General features: G+C 35.8%; 1 protein-coding gene and 1 non-coding gene across 5 annotated transcripts in view; both read left to right on the top strand.

The window, feature by feature from the left end:
• LCLAT1 (lysocardiolipin acyltransferase 1) overlaps window positions 1-23205 on the top strand; it is a 266456-nt gene that overhangs the window by 144636 nt on the left and 98615 nt on the right. For 3 of the 4 annotated variants that reach the window (XM_036903613.2, XM_057497297.1, XM_057497298.1), the window contains exon 3: window positions 4032-4230. In XM_036903613.2, the coding sequence (XP_036759508.2) occupies window positions 4032-4230 (199 nt within the window). Of the gene's footprint in view, window positions 1-4031; window positions 4231-19552; window positions 19668-23205 lie in introns of those variants that run through there. The other variant, XM_057497299.1, reaches the window with a different exon arrangement.
• On the top strand, window positions 10967-11072 carry LOC118921670 (U6 spliceosomal RNA). The gene has a single exon (XR_005028459.2). It is a non-coding gene; the product is annotated as a U6 spliceosomal RNA (small nuclear RNA).

Below are 23205 nucleotides of genomic sequence, written 5' to 3'. Positions count from 1 at the left end.
AATGATAACATAATGACTTACACAGGTACGACAATAAACTGTGTTAAGGATTTTATTTCATTCATAATCAGTTAGGGACTCAAGTTAAAAAATAAAGACCCACAAATTTGTATGGAGTAAAGGAATGTTGAAATGGCAGATGAAGACAAAAGTGGTTTGTCAGGGACGGGAGCCGGGGAGCAGTGAGGGACATCCATTGAATCCCTCTACCTGACGGGATGGAATCTGCATGTCTCTCAGTTGCCTATAACTTACAGAGTTGTAAATTTTCACATAGAATTGGAATCTGATAAGGTGGAAGGATGTGCTATAAACAGTGCCTAGTTTTCCATATTTTTTTCCTCACCTTGTTCCTGAGGATTGTAAGTGGGAGTTAGAAGGTATTTGAGGGCCTTTCTTTTGGACCCTCTTGGAGCCTGATGAACCTGTACAGTTGTACCATAGCTTTGTCATTGAATGTGGACATTTTAAAATAGATTGGTTTTGAATTATTAAATAATTGGTTATACACAGATCTGGGTTTCGATTATAGAAGTTAATAACTTTCTCTTTGGCTCTGGCTCTTTTTATGGAAAACTATTGGTGACTTGGTATTATGGTCTAAAGTGCTAGTAATAAGTGTAATCTTGTTTTGTATGCTTTTCTTTTATAAACACATTAAAATTGCATAAAAAACATGTGGGGTAGGAGATATTTTTGGAGCCATTGTTGGAAAATACAGTCTGTCATACTGTATTTTTTATTCAGAATGAATTTGGACTTTCTCCCTTTTAAGTGTAATCCCAAACAGTTAAAAATAATTTTTTTGCTAAAAATAAATTAGGATAATGCATTTATACTATTGCTTCATAGAAATAATGACAGAATGATCTTTTGTAAGTTTCTCTATGCATTAAAATGATTTCATTGGCAAGATTTTTGTCTTACTCTTTTTAGCAAGCACATTTTCTGCAGTAAATGAAGTACCACAGGAAAATCTTTTAGAGTCTTAGAGATGAGACCTCAAAGTCATGTAGTCTAACCTATGTGTGTATGCAAGAGTCCTGTCCCTACAGCCTCTGGAATGACCATTCATTCTCTCTTGGAACATTTCTGTAACAGGAAATGTGTATTTATGTTGAATAGAGCTGTCCAAAAATGAAATGAATGAAATCAATACCATCTTGCATGTGTTCAGAGCAGTTTTTGTTTCTCAAAATTCTTGCTCTTTCCAATAACCTGATTGTTAGCTAAGTAACTGGGTTTATGAAAATTACTTGGAGTTCTTTCAACAAAAAAGGAATTTAGAGATCATTTTCTAAACTCTCACCTAGGACACAAAAGTCTCTTCTACTGCCTTCTGATTCCATTCCAGTCCTAGAACATAACATGTTCAACAAGCATAGATTACTGCATATAACTTTTGTCTGGACTGCTGCTCTTAAGAAAGGGGGTGCTCAGTGTTTGATTGCAACACCTTAAAATGCTAAGGACTTGAGAAAGCTGGGCTTAAGCTGAGTCTGAAAAGTAGAGACTTGGAGATGAAGAACATCGTAGAATTGTTCTTACCTCAGACTAAATAAAATTCATTGGAATGGTAAATGAGAGCTGGGAGCATGATGGCAAAACTCATCTCTGTGATCATGAAGGAAGTCTCTCATCTTTGTGTTTTCATACATGGTGGCGTAATTGGAGGTAGTAAATGGTGGTATTTCTTCTGTGTTTCTAATGCTAGGAGAAATCTTTGACCAATTTGGTAAAAGTCATGACAATAGTAGCTCTTAGTTAAATTTAAGAAATAACATATTATAAAATTTTGTAAGGCTAGTTTCTTACTGCTGAAACTTTTCTTCTTTTATACTAGAAATAGAACAAATATGAGAAATATGAGAATAGTGTCTTTTTATGTTATAGTTTTTAATCTGTGTTATTTGGAGTTCTTTATAGACATTATAACTTTGTCTCTGTGTAGTGTATTTGTTATTCTATCTTTGTGAGTGCTGTTCATAACATTGACTGGATATGTCTTGTTTGGTATTAAAAATGAATAATATGAGCTTGAGATCTTGGCTGTCCAAAAGATTATATATAACTTTCAGACACATTCTGATACAGTGCTGGTTAGCAAGGGAGAGAATGCCATATGATGTGCTCCTGGACAAACTGTCTGGGGTTTTTTATTTTGACACTTTCCACAATGAAAAAAGAAGGTCGTTTTGGGGATTCATAGAAACAAGTATGAGAAATTGCATGTAAAAGCTTAGAGATGAGGTTTGGGACTTAAAAGCTTTCTGTAGTATAATACGCAGTAGTAAGTTTCCTCTTTCTACCAGTTGGAAAGGTTATCCTGCTTTTGAACCCGCTGCAAAAACTATAAAAGTATATCGTATTTGGAAAGCATAGTGAAGCCGATCCAAATTAATAAACTGCAAATTGCGACTTCACACATATCTTCTGGGCCAAGACATGTAATTCATGAAGCTCATTTTGGGAGTTGATAGCTCTTTACACTTATAAGTAGAAGAAAACAGTTCTTGCTGTGGGTCCAATCCTAGAGGACTCTGCCATGACCCTCTCCATCAATAGGTCTTCTTCATAGGGACTTAGCTTCCCAGGGACTTGGTCAAGGTGAGGGTTACAATTACTTGAGTTGTTATGGACCCTTTTGAAAATCTGAAGAAAACTCCAGGCATTTTGCCCAGCAAAGTACCTGTGTACACATTCACTCACATATCTAATTTCAAAAGGGATCCTTGTTCATTGACCTTGAAGGCCTCTCTGAGGGCTTGATAGATGTCAGGTTAAATACCCATTCCCTCAAGTGACTCTTACCCTGGGAAAATAACATAATGGGGACCTATGGGATATCTGTATTTACATTAGCCCAGATGATCATGTTTTACTGTGTTAAGATCTTAACACTGTAACAGTAGACACATAACATTCCTAAATTTTTTTCTTTAGCTAATACTCATAAACTATTTTATCTTGGTCCTATTTATTCTTACATTTTGATGTGCTATTGCTCTTTTTAACCATATTCTTTAAAAAAAATTTTTTTAAGAACAAAGAAGAACATACTGTAAGGTAGTAAAACATAAATGCACGCTTTAATAGGTAACTTTAAAGTTTAACTATCCATCAGATCAAAAATGGAACCTCACCAGCCTGCTGGGTTCCCAGTTACAACCTTGCCCTATTTGGTAGAAATAACCATTAACCTGACTTGTAAGATAGTTACTTCCTTCTATTCTTTGTAATTTTACCACCTGTATACTTACTTCTAAAATATTTTAGTTATTGCCTATTTTAGAAAGTGGTACATATGGACTTTTTTTGTATATATTATTTGCTTTTGTCTCATTATGCTTATGTGTCATCCATGTTGCTGTCGATACCTATAGTTCATGTATTTTCATTGCTGTATCATGTTCCACTGTGTGACTATACCTTGGTATATTTGCTTGTTTATTTGCTATCTTTTGATCAAGGTTTTTATGATACTCCTAAAGAGAGGTTTTGATTTTCTTATCTTTTACCTTGGACCAGTTTTCTCTTCATAATAGTGAAGTCAAATATTAACTAGTAAATTTGTTACATGTAAATTATTTGCAGTTTGTGCCAGGCACTGTTGTAGGTGCTAGGGCTGTAGCACTTTTAATAAACATAGTTAATTTTATTCTTTATGTGTTGTTAACATAAACAGATACATGTATCTGTTCAAAAAAAAAGATCATAGTAAAGATAGAAAACAAACAGTTTGTGCCCTCAGTCCTATACCCAGTGTTAAAGTAATAATCTTATATACCAAAATAATAAATCTTAAAAAAAAATACCAACTTTCATTGAAATTTTCGAAGAGGAAACTCCAGAAACTTAAATTAATAGAATTAAAATTAGAAACAGTGCCTTCTATATCTTCATTCTTCCAGAATAACTTATTTTTCTGGATTTATTATAGAAGCAAGAATCATAGGAAGTACTATGCTTTTGACTTACTAAAATCAGAATTTTAAATTGTTACTACACATCTCTATTGTTTTTTTCCTTAGGCCTTGTTGGAGACCATGTTTGGTGTAAAAGTGATTATAACAGGTGATGCATTTGTTCCTGGAGAAAGAAGTGTTATTATCATGAATCATCGGACAAGAATGGACTGGATGTTCCTGTGGAATTGTCTGATGAGATATAGCTACCTCAGATTGGAGAAAATTTGCCTCAAGGCGAGCCTCAAAAGTGTTCCTGGATTTGGTAGGTTAATCACAAATTAAGTTGTCCATTCATTTTGATAAACCCCACCAAAACTACAGAATAACTTACTAAACTCTACTTAAGCATTAAAGCCATTCGCTTTTTAACTCACTAGCTTAAAGATCACAATTTTTTCTTTCTGGATCCCAACAGCTTGTTTTATCTTTTTGAAAGATATAAGATCTTTCTTTATGTTAGAAGATAGAATAAGCTGTTCTCAAAGAAGTATCTATGGCTCCAGAAGGGCCAACACTTTGAAGGATGTGAATTATGTCATGCTTATGGTAATTTAGGCCAGAAACTCATCTGTGTTTTTAGGGTACTTGAAATGAACTGATTTATGTAATGAATAGTAATTGAGTACTCACTGGTTCCAAGTCTTATACTAGTTGCTGGTATTTTCTGAACTATCCTAATTCCTAGCTTTTCTTTTCTTTTTTTTTTAAAGTCCTTTCATTGTACTGTTATTGTATGCAATAATATTAAAATTCCTAGAAATGTTTACTTTCCATAGTTAGGAATGCAACATGTTCAGCTGTGTGGTGGATAAGTAGGGCTATTTCAGCATCGCATGTTAAAACTTAATTTCTACTCTTGCCCATTCCTTAATGTGAAATAGGGGCAAGGAACAGACTGTTCGGACCAGTTACAGATTTTTGGGTTATGAAGCACTCACTGTGTTCCCTGATAGCCTTGTTTGTTATGCCAGCAGGTGTAACATTTCTTACTGGAATTCTCTGGCCTCCTAACCATGCCCCTGTCAGTGTATGGAAATGGTTTAGGAATTGCAAGGGCAATGGGCATGCATTGTCCTCAGCCTAGGCTAGTAAGGATGTTTTGTGGTTGATCTACTAAATATGTTTTAGTTGTCTTCACTCTTACAGTTTTGTCTTACTCTTTGCCACTTTTCCAGTACCGTGGTCTTGGAACAGTCAGATTTCATATGTGCAAATGGCCCTAGAGCAGACATCCCCGTAGAACCAACATAAAGCTGCAAGGCATTTTAAGACCTGGCCCCAGAATTCATATAGCATCACATCCACAGTATATTACTGCTTATATCAGTCACTGTTCTCAAAGGTGGTAGGGAGAGCACAGCCTTCAGCTCTTAGTGGGAGATACATCAAAGATCTTGTCAGTATTTTAAAAACTGCCACATCCCTAGAAAGACTAAGAAAGAAAAGAGAAGCAGGTATGAAGATGTTTTGACTACTGTTCTTGACTCTATATAAAATATAGTATCAGGATATTAATAATTATGTGACATCTGACCAAATCTGTCAGTGAAAATGAAAAAATTAAAACAGTCCTGTGTCAAAGAGATTGAATCCATAATGAGAAGCCTTCTTGCAAAAGTTTTTGCAGGACAATAGCAGCTGCCTGATTTTCCTCAGTCTTAAAAATAGTCATCAGCAATCAGAGGAAATGAAACCACTCATTCACTCATCTCTCCAGCATGACTGAGAGACAATAACATAACCTTCTAAATGCCTTAGGTAGAGAAGTAAATCCCAAAGGACTTCCTTCTATCTTCCTGTTACTGGAATCCTGTGGGTGCTAAGAGTGGGGAGAGAGGGCTTTTAGAGGAACATACTTTAAGACAACTTAGAATTACAAATAAAAGCATCTTAACAAAGAAAACACATAATGCTAAATGCTAAAATACTGAACAAAGGACATAGTAGCATATAGCTCAAGATATAAGAAGAATTTAGAAAGACAGTGGGACCTGAAGTGGCAGCCTCAGAGCCCACTGCTTCTGAGGAAGAATCAGATACATAAAGAAGGGTTGGGTCCTCTTTGCAGTGTGGCAGTAAAAGAAAACAAGGAAATTAAAGAAATTACCAATCCTCCTGGAATAAGCAAGAAATAACATCCCCCCACCCAGCAAACCCCCCACACACATACACACACAAAAAGAAGCCTCTTAAGTACAGCACAAAACTGAAAAAAAAACCCAAAGACCCATATTGTAACACAACACTCTAAATGAAATATCAGTTAGCATTTGGGGGATCTGAGGGAAAACCACTTTGAGACATACTAAGAGCAGCAATGGACAAGAAAACAAGAAGATGTAATGGGAGTCAGTAACTGAGTTCAAGAATAAAAATAGAACAAAAAGGAAAAACCCTATCAGGAACGAAGACTAAATTATGAGGTGCTAAAGAGGAAGTAGAGTAAAACAAACATTTAATAAAAGAACATTACATGAAACTAGGAAAACAGAGAATGAAAATGAGAAAACAGAAAAAAATTGTCAGAGAGAAAGTAGTTGAAATGGAAGATAGTCAGAGGAGGTCCAACATATATATATAATTGGAGCCCCTAAATTAGACAATCAAAACAATGTGACTTAAATATTATAACAGTAGTATTTAAAAGTATAACCCAAGAAAACATTTTGGGCATAAAAAATAACTAGAGAGGCACTTTTAAGATGATAATTTAAGAAGCTCCATAGACCACTCTCCATTAAAACTGGTGCAAGTTCCAAAATAACAGTTGTTTAAAGTCTCTGGAAATGGTCCCAAGGACATACAGCAAATGAAGAAACATTTATTCAAGAAAATTTACCAAAATGTGTTCAGAACAGTGAGAATCTGTAATATTTGAAGTAAGAACACACCCCTTTCATTCTTCAAATGTCCCATTTCAGCCAACAGAAACTCCACTCCAGACTGGTACAACCATAGGACTCCATCCCTCACTAGCTCCCAGCTGGATGGGCATCTTCCATAAATCCTCCCTACCTTCACTTGAATAACTTCATATTGATTATATAATGACCAGACTATATGGTTTCTGAAAAGCAAGTTAGAAGTCATTTGGCAAAATAAAATTATTTTGTCTGCATATGAAGAATGAATTTTGAATTTAAGAAAAGTGGTCTCATTACCACATAAAGCCAAAGTTCATAAATTCTGGCTACATTTAATATAGTAGTGTATTTAAAACCTGCATTCTCCAGGTAGGTGTCAGTTTGACTCAAATCTAAATATAGAATATCTCATATTCTAACTTTAGAGCCAAACACATTTAGCAGGATCTAGGAACCATTAAATGTTCTCTTCTAATATCATATATACTGTTTTAACAGGCTGGGCTGCTCCACATTATCTAGGAGCTTTTATTACAAAACTATATAAACCAGAAAGCTATAGATGAGCATGTGTGGGTCATGCTATAGCAAACCATCTACTAAAAGTTAGCTTTAAAGCTTTTCTCTTAGATGAATGGTTTGTACCCCTGTATCTTGGTCTGTCTTAGATTTAGACATCAAAAAAAAAGTGCATCATTCAATTTGAGTAAAAGTTCAGGGGAAGGAAAGGTGAAGGGTTTCTATTTGTTACATGCCACTATGTGCTAAATAATATATAAGGGACTTTATATATATATATATATATATAATTAAAATATCACAGCTTCATATCGTAAGATAACCCAATTGTTAAGGAATATGGAGTTCAAGAATATTAAGTACTTTGCCTTGTTGTGCATAGATATTGTGGGGTGGAAATAAATTTTGAAACCAGGTGTCTGGCTCCAGAGTTAAGTCACAAGAAAAACTTCATAAAAGTGAAAATTTTGCTTTTTGAAAGATAGGTAAAAGAATAAAAAAACTAGTCACAGACTGCGAGAAAAAAAATGCCAAATACCTATCAGACAAAGGGCCTCTGTTCAGAACATGTAAGGAATTCTTACGACTCAAAATTAAATAACTCATATAAAATGGGAGATATGAACATACATTTCACAAAATAAGATATATGAATGGCCAACAAGCCCATAAAAAGATCATCAAAAGCACCAGTCTTCAGAGAAATGAAAATTAAAACCACCATAAATTACCACTCTGCAACTCAGGAAAGTGTCTGGAGAGGGGAACACATGCTTTGAGCTTTCCGTCTCCCCTCCTGTGAGTGAGCACAAGCCCCCCATCAGGGCATGGCTGCCCGTGCCTGCTCCCCAGTACCATCAGCTGATGCCTTTTTCCTTAGGTCCAGATTTTAGAGCTTCTTCCTGCAGGAGGGTCTATTATACTACAGAGTACAAACTGACTAAGGTTTTTTTTTTTCACTAGGATTCGTTTTTAGCTGTTAAGGAAATGATTCCCTGAAGCAAAGGATTTTAGAATTAACATAAATTTAGAGATTATGTAGTTCCTCTCAATTTAGTATAGGAATCATCTCTTTGAATCTTTTTAGAAAATTAGTTATTAAATCATAGTTTTTCTCAAAATACAAAAATCTCCTGTTTCCTACTATGCTCTTAGTGGAATCATTGTATTTAGCCTTCAATTTCCGTAACTGTAAAGTAGCAGTAAAAGTAGTACTGCTTGAGTTCACCTTCAAGGTGATAATATAGGAGGATCCTGAACTCACCTATCCCCATGGACACACCAAATCTACAGCTATAAACAGAACAGTTTTCTCATAAGAAACCCCCAAACTAGTTGATTGACTGCTTGCACATTAGGCAAATGGGGAAAAAAAGACAGCATTGAAACAGGAGAAGCAGAACCACAGTCTTGCCATAAATCCTATCACTGGCATGATAACCCACAATTAGGTGGGGTCTGACAGCTCCAGGCTTTTCCCTGAGCAGTTTGAACCCCACATCCAACACCCCTATTTTAACATCTACACCTGAGAGGTGAGTCCTCCAAAACATGTCTGTAAAAGCCAATAGAACTTGCATCCACAAGACTCATAGGCTATTGTGAACTGAGAAACAGTTCTTAAAGGGCTTGTGTAGACTCACCTGGCTATGCCCCAGGCCCAGCATGGAGCTGGCTGACTGAAAAGCACCCAGTTTTTTAGTGAAAAACTCATTAACTTATCTTCATAGCTGTGGCCTGAGGGGTAGGCTTCTAATTAAACACACATTTAGGACCTGACTACAATATTCTTCAGAGACTGGGGGGCCAGTGGGTACCATCTTTGTGTTTTCCCTCTGCCCCTGACTCTGGTGTCTCTGAGGAAGCTTGTATACACATCTGACATTCTGGCTTTTGTGGCTGCCACTTAGAGGACATATCCCTTGATAGCCTGTCTCTGGTGCCCAGCAGGGCTTGTGTTCACAGGGTCAGCAGGATGATAGCAAAAAAGAAGCAATTCTTAACTGTTATCACTCCAGCTCTCCATACAGAGGGAGCAGACAGAAACAACCATCTCCCAATCTACCCCTAAAAGAGGTATATTTGTATACTTCTAAAGCTGTTGCCTGCGGATCTGACTTCTAGTCAGCCTGACTCTAGGTGTTGACTGAGATCCTCCCCTTTGGGACACTAACAGGTCTTGACACATGCTCAACTATTGGAAGTCACTCGAAATAAAACAGGTTACTTGGACAATCACAAAGGTTTGAGAGACAGCCAAGAGCTGGGGGAGGGTTGAATGATAAGGTTCATCTCCTAAACAATGCTACTCCTTCAAGACTGAGACAGCTGGCTGTTTTATCAAATGCATAGAAACCAACACAGAGATTCAAGGAAAATAAAGAAAAAGAGAAATATATTCCAAATGAAAGGACAAGATAAAAACCTCAGAAAAATGACTCAGTGAAAAAGAGATATGTGATTTACCTTATAAAGAGTTCAACATATAACAGTCGTAAAGATGCTCACTGAACTCAAGAGAACACTGAATGAACATAGAAGTTCAATAACGAGAAAATATAAGAAAGTACCAAATGGAATTCACAGCTATGAGGAATAAAAGAACTGAAAAATACAGTAGAAGAAGTTCAACAGCAAGTTATATAAAGTGAAAGAAAGGATCCATGAACTTGAAAACAGGACAGGGGAACTAATACAATCAGAGCAGCAAAAGGAGAAAATGAAAAAGAGTGAAGATAACTTACATGACAGTCTCAGATAGACCAACATTTGCAATATAAGGGTCCTAGAGGAAGACAAAAAATGAGCTGAAAACTTTCCCAACCTAGGGAAGGACACAGACGTCCAGATCCAGAAAGCCCAGAGAATTCCAAGTAAGATAAGTCCTATACCAAGAAACATGATAATTAAAGTGTCAAAAGATGGAGTAAATCTTAAAAGAAGCAAGAGAAAAACAAGTGGTTCCATAGAAGGGACCCCTATAAGACTATTTACCAGACATTTCAGCAGAAACTGCAGACTAGAAGGGAGTGGGATGATATATTCAAAGTTCTGAAAGAAAAAAAACCCTGCCATTCAAGAATACCTATGAAAATTGTCCTTCAGAAGTGAAGGAGAGATAAAGATCTTTCTAGACTAGCAAAAGCTAGAGGAAGTCATCATCATTAGATAGGCCTTACAAGAAGTGATAAAGGAGCTACTTTAAGCTGAAAAGAAAGGGTGCTTATTAGTAACAAGAAAAAATGAAAGTATAAATCTCATTGGTAAAGGTAAATATATAGTAATATTCACAATAATCTAATATTGTTAAAGGAGGTAATTTCATTACTTATAAAGCTAGTTTGAAGACTAAAAGAGAAATGTAGTAAAAATAACCATAAAGTTTATTAAGGGTAGACACAAGACAGAATGATGTAACAGTGACCTCAAAACAAAATGTTGTGATGGAGTAAAAATGTACAACTGTAAGTTGTTTGTGGAAGCCTCAAGGTAATCACAAAGCAAAAACCTGTGATAGATACAGTAAAAATAACAAGATAACAAGAAAGAAATCCAAACATACCACTACAAAAAAAATCATCAAATCACAAAGGAAGAGAACAAAAGAACAAAGGAGTGCTCGCTTTGGCAGCACATATACTAAAAAATTGGAGCAATACAGAGATTAGCATGGCCACTGCGCAAGGATGACATGCAAATTCGTGAAGCGTTCCATATTTAAAAAAAAAAAGAACAAAGGAATTACAAAACAACCAGAAAACACTTAACAAAATGGCAGTAAGTGCATACCTATCCACAATTACTTTTTAAGTGTGAATGAACTAACTCTCCAATCAAAAAACAGGATGACCAAATGGATAAAAAACAAGACCTATTTATATGCTACTGCCAAGAGACTCACCTCAGGTGTAACGACATACACAGACTGAAAGTGAGAAGAATGGACAAAGATATTCCATGCACATGGAAACCTAAAGAAAGCTGAGGTCTCTATACTTATATCAGACAAAATAGACTTTAAGACAAAGACTTAATAAAAAGATAGAGAAGATCATTATGTAATGATAGAGGGGTCGATCTGATACAAAAGGATGTAACGTTTGTAAGTATTTAGGTGCTCTTAGGTTGGATGCGCAAAGTAAATATTAACAGACTTAAAGGGAGAGATAGACAGCAATACAATAATAGTGGCAGACTTTAATACCCCACTTTCATCAATGGATAGATCATCCAGACAGAATATCAATAAGGAAATAGTGGCCTTATCAACATGTTAGACCAGATGGATTTGACAGACATAACAGAACATTCCATCCAAAAGCAGTAGAATTCACATTTTTCTCAAATGGACATGGAACATTCCCCAGGATACATCATATGTTAGACCACAGAACAAGTCTCAAAAATTAAGACTGAAATCATATCAAGCATCTTTTCTGACCACAATGACTTTAAAATAAAACTCAATTACTATAGAAAACTGGAAAGTTCATAAATATGTGGAGATGAAACAACATGCTACTGAGTAACCAACTGAGCAAAGAAGAAGGAAATCAAAAGAGAAACCACAGAATATCTTGAGGAAAATGAAAATGGAAATGTAACATACCAAAATTTATGGGATGCTGCAAAAGCACTTCTAAGAGGGAAATTGATAGCAATAACTGCTTACATCAAGAAACAGAAAGATCTCAAATAACCTAGCTTTACACCTCCATGAACAAATGAAGCCCAAAGTTGGTAGAAGGAGGGAAATAAATATCAGGTAGAAATAAATGAAATAGAGACAAAAGAAAAGATCAGTGAAACTAAGGGCTCTTTTAAAAAAAGATCAAATTGGCAAACCTTTAAGCTAGACTCACCATGAAAAAGGGGACTCAAGTAAATAAAATTAGAAATGAATGAGAAGTTACAATTGATACCACAGAAATACAGAGGATCACCAGTGACTACCCTGAATAATTTTACACTAACAAATTGGACAACATATAAGAAATAGATACAATTCTTAGAAACATATAACCTAGCAAGACTGAATTTTGAAGAAACAGAAAATCTAAACAGACTGATCACTAGTAAGACAATTTCATAAGAAAACTAGCCAAAAAACTAAAATTCAGGACCAGATGGCTTCATTGGTGAATTCTACCAAACATTTTAAGAAGAATTAATACCAATCCTTTTCAAAAGTCTCTTCCAAAACATAGGAGGGAACACTCACAAAGTTATTTTATGAAGCTAACATTACCCTGATACTAAAACCATACAAGGATACTATAAGAAGAGAAAATTACAGGCCAAATATCCCTGATTAACATGGATGTAAAAATCCTCAACAAAACAGTAGCAAACTGAATTGAAGAATACATTAAAAGAATAAATTATGTATAGAAGTGGCATTTACAATCAGGCTAGTTTAATGTGCTGCCTATTTCTCAAAGCATAAATATTCTTCTCTTTATTATTAGACTTCCCAAGAAGAGCCATGCTTATAAAACAAGCTCCTTTGGCCATTATTTTATCCTTGAATGAGAGCTTTGACCTTTAAATGCCTCAGTTTAGAAATTTAAAAGAATTAAAAGGATCATCCACCATGATCAAGTTGGATTTGTTCAAGGGATGCAAGGTTCAGCATCTGCAAATCAAACACTACATTTAACAAAATCAGGGATGAAAATCATAAGATCATCTCAATAAATGCCAAAAGAGCAATTGGCAAAATTCAATATCTGTGTACCTCAGTATAGTAAAGGTCATATATGAGAGGCCCTCAGCTAACATCATACTCAATGGTGAATAGCTGAAAGCTCTTCCTCTAAGACCAGTAGCAAGACAAGGAGGCTCACTTTTGCCACTGTTGGAAATCCTGGCCTCGGCAACTGGGTGGGGACAGCATCCAAATCAGAAAAGAAATAAAACTGGTGCTATTTGCAGATGACATGATATGTAGAGAAAACTCTATAAAGACTCCACCAGAAAAACCTATTAGAATAATAAACAAATACAGTAAAATTGCAGGATATAAAATCAATATATAAAAACCTTTTTATTTCTATATACTAATAACTGTCAGAAAGAGAAACTTTTTAAAAATTCTCTTTACAATTCATCAAAGAGAATACCCAGGAATAAATTTAACCAAAGTGGTGAAATAATTGTACACTCAGAACTTGACGATTTGATGAAAGAAATCAAAGATACAAATAAATGGAAACATATTCTATACTCAAGAGATTGGAAGAGCTAATGTTAAGATGTCTATATTACACAAAGCAATGTATAGAGTCAATGCAATCCCTATCAAAATTCCAATGGCATTTTTCACAGAAATAGAATAAATAATCCTAAAATTTGTATGGAGCCACAGAAGACTGAATAGCCAAAGCAATACTGAGAAAGAAGAATAAAGCTGGGGGCATCATACTTCCTGGTTTTAAACTATATGACAAAGTTATGGTAATCAAAACAGTATGGTATTGGCATAAAAACAGACAGTTCAGTGGAACAGAATAGAGAGCCAAGAATTAAATCCATGCATACATTGGCAATTAATTTATGACAAAGTAGCCAAGAATAAACAACAGGGAATGGTTCTGGGAAAACTGGACAGCTATATGCCAAAAACCCACTATCTTAACACCATATCCAAGAATTAACTTGGAAATAACAAATATTGGTTAGAATGTAGAGGAAAGGGAATCCTGTGCACTATTTGTGGGAATGTAAATTGGCATAGCCACCATGGAAAATGCTATGGAGGTTCCTCAAAAAATCAAAAATAGAACTACCATATCGGATCCAGCATTTCCACTTCATAGTGTTTATCTGAAGGAAAATTAAATGCTTACTCTAAAAGATGCCTGCATCCCATGTTCATTGCAGCAACACAAGCCATACCTCATTTGATTGCATTTCACTTTATTGTGCTTCATAGATACTGCATTTTTTACAAATTGAAGGTTCAAGACTTCAGTAGAAGTAACTGCAGATGTGATCAAAATAGCAGAAGAACTAGAATTAGAAGTGAGCCTGAAGATGTGATCAAATTTCTGTAATCTTGTAGTAAAATTTGAATGGATGAGCGGTTGCTTCTTAAGGATGAGCAAAGAAAATGGTTCCTTTAGATGAAATCTACTCCTGGTTGAGATACTGTGAAGACTATTGAAATGACAAGAAAGGATTTAAAATATTACATAAACTTAGTTGATGAAGCAGTGGTAGGGTTTGAGAGGACTGACTCCAGTTTTGAGACTAGTTCTAATGTGGGTAAAATGCTGTCAGACAGCACCACATGCATCAGTAAAACTGTGAAAGGAAGAGTCAGTCAATGCAGCAAACTTAATTGTTGTCTTATTTTAAGAAATTGCCCCAGCCGCTTCAGCTTCAGCAGCCACCACCCTGGTGAGTCAGCAGCCATCAACATCAAGGCAAGACCCTCCACCGGCAAAAAGAGTACTTGGTGAAAGTTCAGATGATGATTAGCATTTTTTAGTAAAAATGTATTTTTTAATAAAGGTATGTACATTATCTTTTAGAAATAATGTTATGGAAAAAAGAAAGAAAGAATGTTATGGCACACTTAATAGTCTACAGTGTAGTATAAATATAACTTTATATGCCATGGGAAACCAAAAAACCATTTGAGTTGCTTTATTGAATGGTGGTCTGAACCAAACCTGCCCTATCTCCAAGACATGCCTGCATTTATAATAGATAAGACATGGGAACAACTTGTGTCCACCAATGGATGAATGGATTAAGAAGATGTGGTGTACACATTTGCAATGGAATATTATTCAGTCATAGAAAAGGAAATCCTGCCTTTGAGACAACGTGATGGACCTTGAGGGCATTGTGCTAAATTACAGAAGTCAGAGAAAGACAGTGTATGACCTGACTAATATGTGGAGTCTAAAAACAAAGCAACTCACCCAAAAACTGAACAGAGATAAGAGAACAACAGATGGTGGTTGACAGCAGCCAGGGATCAGAGGTTGAGTGAAATGGATAAAGGTGATCAAAAGGCACAAAAGACACATTAAATAAACTATGGGGATGTAATGTACAGCATGGTGACTGTCGTCAATAATATTGTGTATTTGTAAGTTGCTGAGAGAGTAGGTAATAAAAGTTCTCATCAGAAAAAAAAATCGTAACTATTTGTGGTGACAGACGTTAACTAGACATTGTGATGATCATTTTGTAATACATATGTGGAATTATTTCTTTGTACACCTGAAACTGTTATAATGTTAAATATCAAGTACATTTGAGTTGGGAAAAAAAACCCTCTGCTTTATTGGGTAGTTTTGGGGATTAAATTAAATGCCAGTAGAGGGTTATTTGCTGCTACCCATTGATTCTGTAATTCATCTGGAGCATCTATCCTCGTGCTTCTTGCCTTACCAAGATCCATCTTGGACTTGGATTTCCAATATCTAAGAGACTCATATTCTCTCTCCCTAACCAATCTGATCTTTATTTCCTCCTTATAGTCATTTTGTAATTGAAAACCTGTCTCCTCTCATGTCTTGAGCTCCTATTTAAGTATTCATTCATTAGCTTTCCTATTTGCCCATTTTTCCCCCGTATGAATTACAAGCTTTTTACAGTGTCTTATTGTAGGCCCTTAAATATTTCCAAACCTGATAGGATGTCATGAAAATGCAAACCATTAACAAAATGAGCTTTTCAAGTGATTTTAGTATCTCTGTAGTGAATCATTTACAAAAAATGATTTTTTGTAAAAAATGATTTTTTGTAAAATCACTTACAAAAAATGATTTTAGTACCTCTGTAATGAATTAAGTGCAAAGTAAATTAAGTAAGGCCCAAGTTTGGCAGCAAAAACAAAAACAAAAAAAAGTCCTAAACACCAAACAGAGCATATTTGCAAATGATAGTATTCAAACTGGACTTTGCAGGAGGAAATCAAAGAAAAGGAAAAGAGTGGATACATCTTAGTGGTCAGCTATATCCTGCTTCATGCTGTGCTACACTTAGCTTGTTGACTATTTGGAATGACTTTAGGGAGCATTTAATATTTCAGTTTATAATTATTTCCAAATAAATGTGTGTCTACCAAATGTTTGGGATATGATTATCTGGTCTATTTAGTTCATTTACACATGACTAAAGGAAAATTATATTTTATATCTGTAGTTCCTGGTTAGAGAATGAATGAGAGTAGAATTCAAAAGTTCTCTTCTCATATAAAATATAAAAATTAACAGACTTAAAAGTTCTCTTCTCATATAAAATAAAGAAATTAACAGACTTATATAACAGGCCAGGGAAAAAATCATTAAGAGTGTTTATATTCCAGGTCAAGTTGTTCATTTTTGGTAAGTTAAACTATGTAGAACTTGCTAAAATATATGAATTAAGATTTTAACAAAAAAATGTCCTATAGATTTCAGCTCTTACTAATTGTGTATACACATAGATTTTTATTTTTAGCTGATTGTAACCACTTAGTAACAACTAATGAAATAGTAAACCCAAAGGTGTCATAAAAAATCCATTTGCCTGGTGACTTTGTACCAGAAAATGTGTGCTCCATTTTTGCCTACCCAGCTCATGGCTTCTTGGTTTTTCTGGATCATTAATCAATCACACTGTGGCAGAAGACTTTGAGGCTTTTTAGAAAGCATAAAGGGGAATAAATATTAAGAGAGAGTGATTTTTCAAAGTGTCCACATCATGGATTAAACTAAAAATCACCCTGGAATGACTTTATGTTTTCGAAGTAAAGTGAAATGTAATTCTGCAGTTCTAAAACTGCAACCTAAAGCAATGGTGAACACTAGGAAAATCACAAATTGTGGAATAGATCTGGATTGTTCAGAGTGAGATCAGGGAGAAGTCAGAATTAGCAGCATGGGCTCTGATGAATGTTTTTACCCAGTCTCAGTTTGTTAGAGGCATGCAGGCTGAGTGCACGTTCAGAAGCTTCTGGTGTGGTCTGCTTTAGCCAGATAATTGAAACTGGGTGGGAGGGTGTTTGTAACTCAGCCTCCCAGAGTAAAACCTGTCTGCCAAAATATTTCAGAATTTTTGCTTAAATTTGATTTACAGAAATCACTACAATTTTATTTTAAGTACCTTTGGTATTTTATAAACAGTTCTCTGCTTAAAGATCATGAATAACCACTCAGTTGAGATCTGTTGTACCCCTTGGCCACCGTACAGTCCACGCGGTGGTTGTCGCTTGTGCCGCTGTGACACATGGAAGTGCCACAGTGCACGGATCACATGATGACTGGAAAGATGACCCACTGTATGTGCCCCCATTTTCCATTTTAGCTGTATTTCATTAAGGTATTTATAAGTATTAGTAAGGTATGAATTTATTTAGAGATGTTGCTCACAGTTTTAAGAATTAATTTATTTAAATCACTTTAATATTTATTTACTATTGTATATTAAACACAAAGAATGGGCATTTTTCTACTTGAGATACGTACAGTTTATAATACCTAATTTTATCTCCTGTGAGAAGGAAAACTCTCCCTCTCCTACCCAGCTTCCTCCTAGTTCAAATGGACATTCATGAAAGCTGGAACTGTCTTTAAGCCGTGAATGTCTTTGAACTCCATCTAGTTTGGTTGAGCCTTTTATTTTAACAAGATTTTATGCTGCACTCCTGCTTCACATCTCAGAGTAAGATGTGTACATTTCTAAATTGGAAAACTCTCTCACAAGATTTGTTATCAGTAACACTCTATTCCTGCTAGTTTCTTTAATACAGCCAAGGCATCAGTTTTGTTACCTACGTTAGGAAAGCGTGTCGCGTCACCCAGACTAATAGTGCCCGGGCCTTCTCGTCAGCGAGCTTATTTGAAACTCTGGGACCCTTTCTTCCAAGGGAGATTCTAGTCAAGGATTCCTAGCTACTTTATAACTACGCAGTAACTGTTACTCTCATAGCAAACTTCCTTGTGGCCTAGCCACAAGAAATTGATTAGCTTATGGCTTCCTATTATATTTGAATTATAGAAGGTTTCACAGCAACCTTCTTACCAGTGTTCTTGCATTTATTACTCAACACCTAAAGACCGGAGTTAATGCTCACTAATTTTAACATTGAACTTCTGTAATACATGCATCCCATGATAGAGGGTGAAAATACCTGATAGTGGTGTTCTGAGTCTCCTGTCAGCCAGTCTCACCAAAGGAACTTGCATGTGAGTGAGAGAGAGAGAGAGAGAGAGAGAGAGAGAGAGATGGGGTGAGTGAGCAAGAGAGAGAGAGAGAGAGAGAGTGTTTAGTTTCTTGGAAGGATTTGCTCCTTAATTAAAGGAAAAGACTTGAAGAGATGATGCCTCTCCTTCCCTACTTTGGGATGTTGAGAGAGCACATCATACTTGGAGCTGCTGCAACCACTTTGAGTGCAAGAGGTTAGTGGAGTAGCATGAGAGCCTGGCTTCTGAACCAGCCTTGGGGCCAGACTTCATTTTATGGGAGAAACATAAACCCAGATGCTTACGTGACTTTCAGATTGGTATTCTGTTATTTATAGCCAAAAGCCCCCAATATAACTTGCTTTCCCCATTTCTCCAAGCTATAAAGAAAAGTATCCAACGATTGATTTACTCATTCAGCAGCTTTTTAAAAATGCTTATCATGAATCAAGATTTTATGAAAACTGTCAAATGACAGAGTATAGTAAACATATTTTAGTTCTGTGGCTAGATATTACACACACACAGATCCATATTTCTGTATTTTCAGATCCATAACAGATCAGTTTCATTTCAGGATTTCTACAGCTAGTTGAACATAAATTCTTGTACTTGTTGATTTTCTAGTTTCAATCGCTAAAGTTGGTTGGCTGAGATGAGTTTTGATCCTTTTTTTTTTTCAGGGGAAGGGAGGGAAACCCATTGGGAACAAAAGGCTCATTTCAGTTTAGTCATGTGCCAGGCAGTATACAAGGATTAGACAGACTTCTAGGATTACATTGAGAATGTAGTTTTTAAGGACTGCACTGAGATCTAAGTAATTTAAATGACATTCTGTGTTAAGCTGACTTCTCAACAAAGCTCAAGCCCTGAGCTGTGTGGATGTATAGTTTCTTTGGTTGGGAGAAACGGCTGGCTTTAAGGTTATCCAGTCAGTGACTTACTTAAGTTAATACGATTGGTTACCTGAACTAGATATCTGATTGGTGTGTACCATCTCTAATACCTCAGTCAGATTTGCATTGTTTCAGGCTGGTAGGCATCCAGATGTGAGCTATGAAGCGTATTTTGACTCTAGGCCTTTCAGTACCCTCAGTTCTACTGAAAATAAGGAATTTCTTTGCCTAAATCAGGTAAGTAGATTCTAAAAATTATCTAGGTGGAATGCTTTTGTAGCAGGGTGATTTTAGGTGAAAGTAGTCAAAGAATTTGTAGGCAGCTTAAAGGTTTTTTGTCTGCTTTGCATTTCATGGAGAAGCACAAAATATATCTGACAGCGATCAGGGCCAACTTTGAAAAGGGCACTTTACAATAATAGCATGAAGATAGGAGAGATGGACCCCATGTGTTTCAACTTTAATTTCAGTAGATTATTTTGATCCCAGTGCCTTTCACCTGTGGCTAAGTAAGGTATCTTTAAATTGTAATGGTATTTTTAAAGAGAAAGGCAACATTGCAATACTGGAGAGAAAATGAATTTGCTGTTGTATTTACTATATGTGTTATTAGGGGAGTTAAAAAAACGTGGCTTTTCTTCTTGTTTATTCCTTATCATAAATCTTACAGAAAATATTTTCCTTATTCCTGAAGTCAGATATGTCTGAGTGTTATACCACTGTGTAATGAATACCAGACAAGAACATTTTATGTGGCCAAGAATTTTAAATGTTCTTCCATAATAAAAATAATGCCAAAGCTCTGTTTTAGAAATGTTGTTGCTGATAATCTTCAGTCAAGTAAATGGCATAGTAAGTGAATCCCAAGTAAGAATATTAGGTCTTTGATTTTTAGAATGCAAAGTGGCTGTTTTTAATATACTTTTTAATGAAGCAGAAGTTTGCATCAACAAACAGATGTTCTTAAATACCTTTTTATATGGAATAATTTCAAGTTTATAGAAATATACTAAGATAGTACAGAAGATTTTCCCGTTTTCCTCACCCACCTTCCCCTGATGTTTACCTCTTAGATAGCCATGGGATGTTTGTCAAAATAAGAGATTGACATGGGTATAATACTATTAGCTGAACTTTACTGAGACTTTATTCAGATTTCACTAGTGTTTCCATTGATGCCCTTTTACTGTTCCAGTATCTAATTGAGGATCCTGTATCTCTCTTAGTCCATGTCTCCTAGTCTTCCTCTCTTCTGTGGCGGTCTGTCCCTTTGTGGTGCTTTTGAAGAGTACCGGTTGGGTGTTTTGTAGCACGTCCCTCTGTGTGAATTTGTGTGCTGTTTTCTCATGATTAGGTGGGAGGTCATGGGCTTTGGGGGGAGCACCACAGAGGTGAGGTGCCCTTCTCATCTCCTCAGGTGGGTTTCTGACAGCAACATGGCTTATCACTGGTGATGTAATCACTTGGTTAAAGGGATGTCTGCCAATAACCACCAAGTTACTATTTTTTCTTTTCTCTATGAATTTATTGACTAAGAACAACCCACATACAAGGGAAGGGCTAAGGGGTGGAGGTGGGAATTAAGCTTTACCTCCTGGATTGGAGAGGGTCTACATATTTTATTTGCAGTTCTGTAAAGATCTGTCTTCTCATTTGCTTAATCATTTAGTTACACCGGTATGAACTTGTTAGCATTTGTTTTATTCTTTGTGTATAATCCAGTACTGTCATGTTCTATTTTGTTGTTGAAATCGTTCCATCACTGGCCAATAGGAGATCGTGCAGGCTGGCTCTTGTGTCCTTTTAGGCCTCCTTTTCTTTTTTTTCTTTTAACCACTTTCTTATTTTCTGGTGGTGCGAGATTCTTGTATTTTCACTGCTCCAACTCGAGATGAGCTCTGGTTCCTCTTCTTAAAAAATAGTATTAGAAACTAAGAGGTGGACACTTACTGTGCTCTGTATTAGTTTGCTGTTACTGTTTGTACCATGAATGGAGTGGCTTAAACAACATGCATTTATCATCTCACAGTTCTGGAGGTCAGAGCCTGATGCAAGTCCCACTGGGCTAAAACCAAAGCATTGGTAGGACTGCGTCATTCCTGTGGACTCTGTGGAGTTTGTCACCTTGCCCTTATCAGCCGGTTGGACACCCACATTCCTTGGCTCTTGGGTCCCTTCTTCCATCTTTAAAGCCAGCAAAGACTGGTCAAGTCCTTCTCACACTACATTACTCTTTACACTGGATCTTAATGTTTCCCTCTTTCACTTTAAAGGACCCTGTGATTACACTGGGCCCAGCAGGCTAAGCCACTATGGTCTCTTTATCTTAAATTCAGCTGTTTGGCAACTTTAATTCTTCTTTGCCATGTAGCTTATTCACAGTTCTGGGAATTAGGATGTGGACATCTTTTTGGGGGGCATTACTCTGCCTACCACATGCTAGTTGTTGCTGGCCATCTAAATGTATGTACAGAGCCAGTAATGGACTTAGCTCAGGAATCAGTTTTGCAACAGGAATACATATCTCAGATGGCAATTATCTATAAAATGGATTAAATGGCAAATCTCACACAGTATGAAAGATAGGCCATACAATACTCTTGAGTCCAGAAATTATAAGCATGACCAACATGCCTCATCTTGCCAACCAAAGCCATTAGTAAACAGGTACTTCTTCTATGTCAAGCAAGACTTTCTACTGAGCGCAGGTAGATACTGTTATCTCCTTGTGAAGTCTCATAAAATTTGCCATAAGGGTGGTTTTATCAATTTTTCTCTATTTTGTGGTTTTTCGAGTTTGAAATTATACTTAGAATTAAACTTGTTTTAGAATATAATTTACCTGCTCATAGTTTATACTTTGATTTCTACCTTGTATTTTCAACACAGGCACATTAAAAACCTAATGATATACACATACTACAATAGGATTATTGCAAGAAAAAAATCATAAAATTAATTGTCTGTCTCTTCTCAGTGTTTTTAAAAGTCAGAGCCTTCATGGAAGTTAATCGTCTTAGAAGAGGGATGTAGAGAACATTACTTAATTTAAAGTGTGAGCCCAAGAAGATAGAATTTCTCTAGCTTTGTGTAACATTTAGCACCCTGACAGAGGTTGAAATTTTGAGAAATATAAAAATAAATCCAAAGTAAGGAGATATAGCTATTGTTATGTACAACTGCACCCTAAGTAAATACAGTATTTGCTTGTGATTGTTGTGATAGAAATTTATATAAAATTTGCATCTACTCAAAATATCACTCATGCTCTTGACAGAAGCCTATAGGTAGCATTTCCTTGGTTGCATCCACACCCTCTATTCAGGACTGAAAATAGGATGAAGAGAACAGTTTATCTTTCTCTTCCACATGCTTTTTTATCTGGTGTTGCATTCATAGTTCTGTAATAGATACCATAATGAATTAACGAATACATGGACAATGGTGATAAATCAGATTAACTTTCCTCTGTAGTTCAGTTTTTAGAGCACTAGGTGAGTAATGCAGATATTTTATGATTGATTCTCTTAACTATATATGCATCTAGATTAAAAGAAAAAATGAAAATGGGTTTTACTGAAAAAGAATGTATGTTAAAAATATACTCAAGTAAATTTTTTTTGTTCTGGACAACTCTAAAACTTGATAAAAGAGAATTTAAGCCAAGATAAACCAGGTTCTAAAAATTATGAAATAGCTTTGGACAGTAGAATATGCTCAGAGATTTCTCCTCTCTGCTTTGAGAAAGCAATGCTAATAACTTAAAGGGGTTTCA

Source organism: Manis pentadactyla, chromosome 2 (genome assembly GCF_030020395.1).
Source record: "Manis pentadactyla isolate mManPen7 chromosome 2, mManPen7.hap1, whole genome shotgun sequence".
NCBI classification, from domain to species: domain Eukaryota; kingdom Metazoa; phylum Chordata; class Mammalia; order Pholidota; family Manidae; genus Manis; species Manis pentadactyla.
The sequence above is the reverse complement of the archived record's forward strand: the minus strand, read 5'-3'. Positions and strand labels throughout refer to the sequence as shown.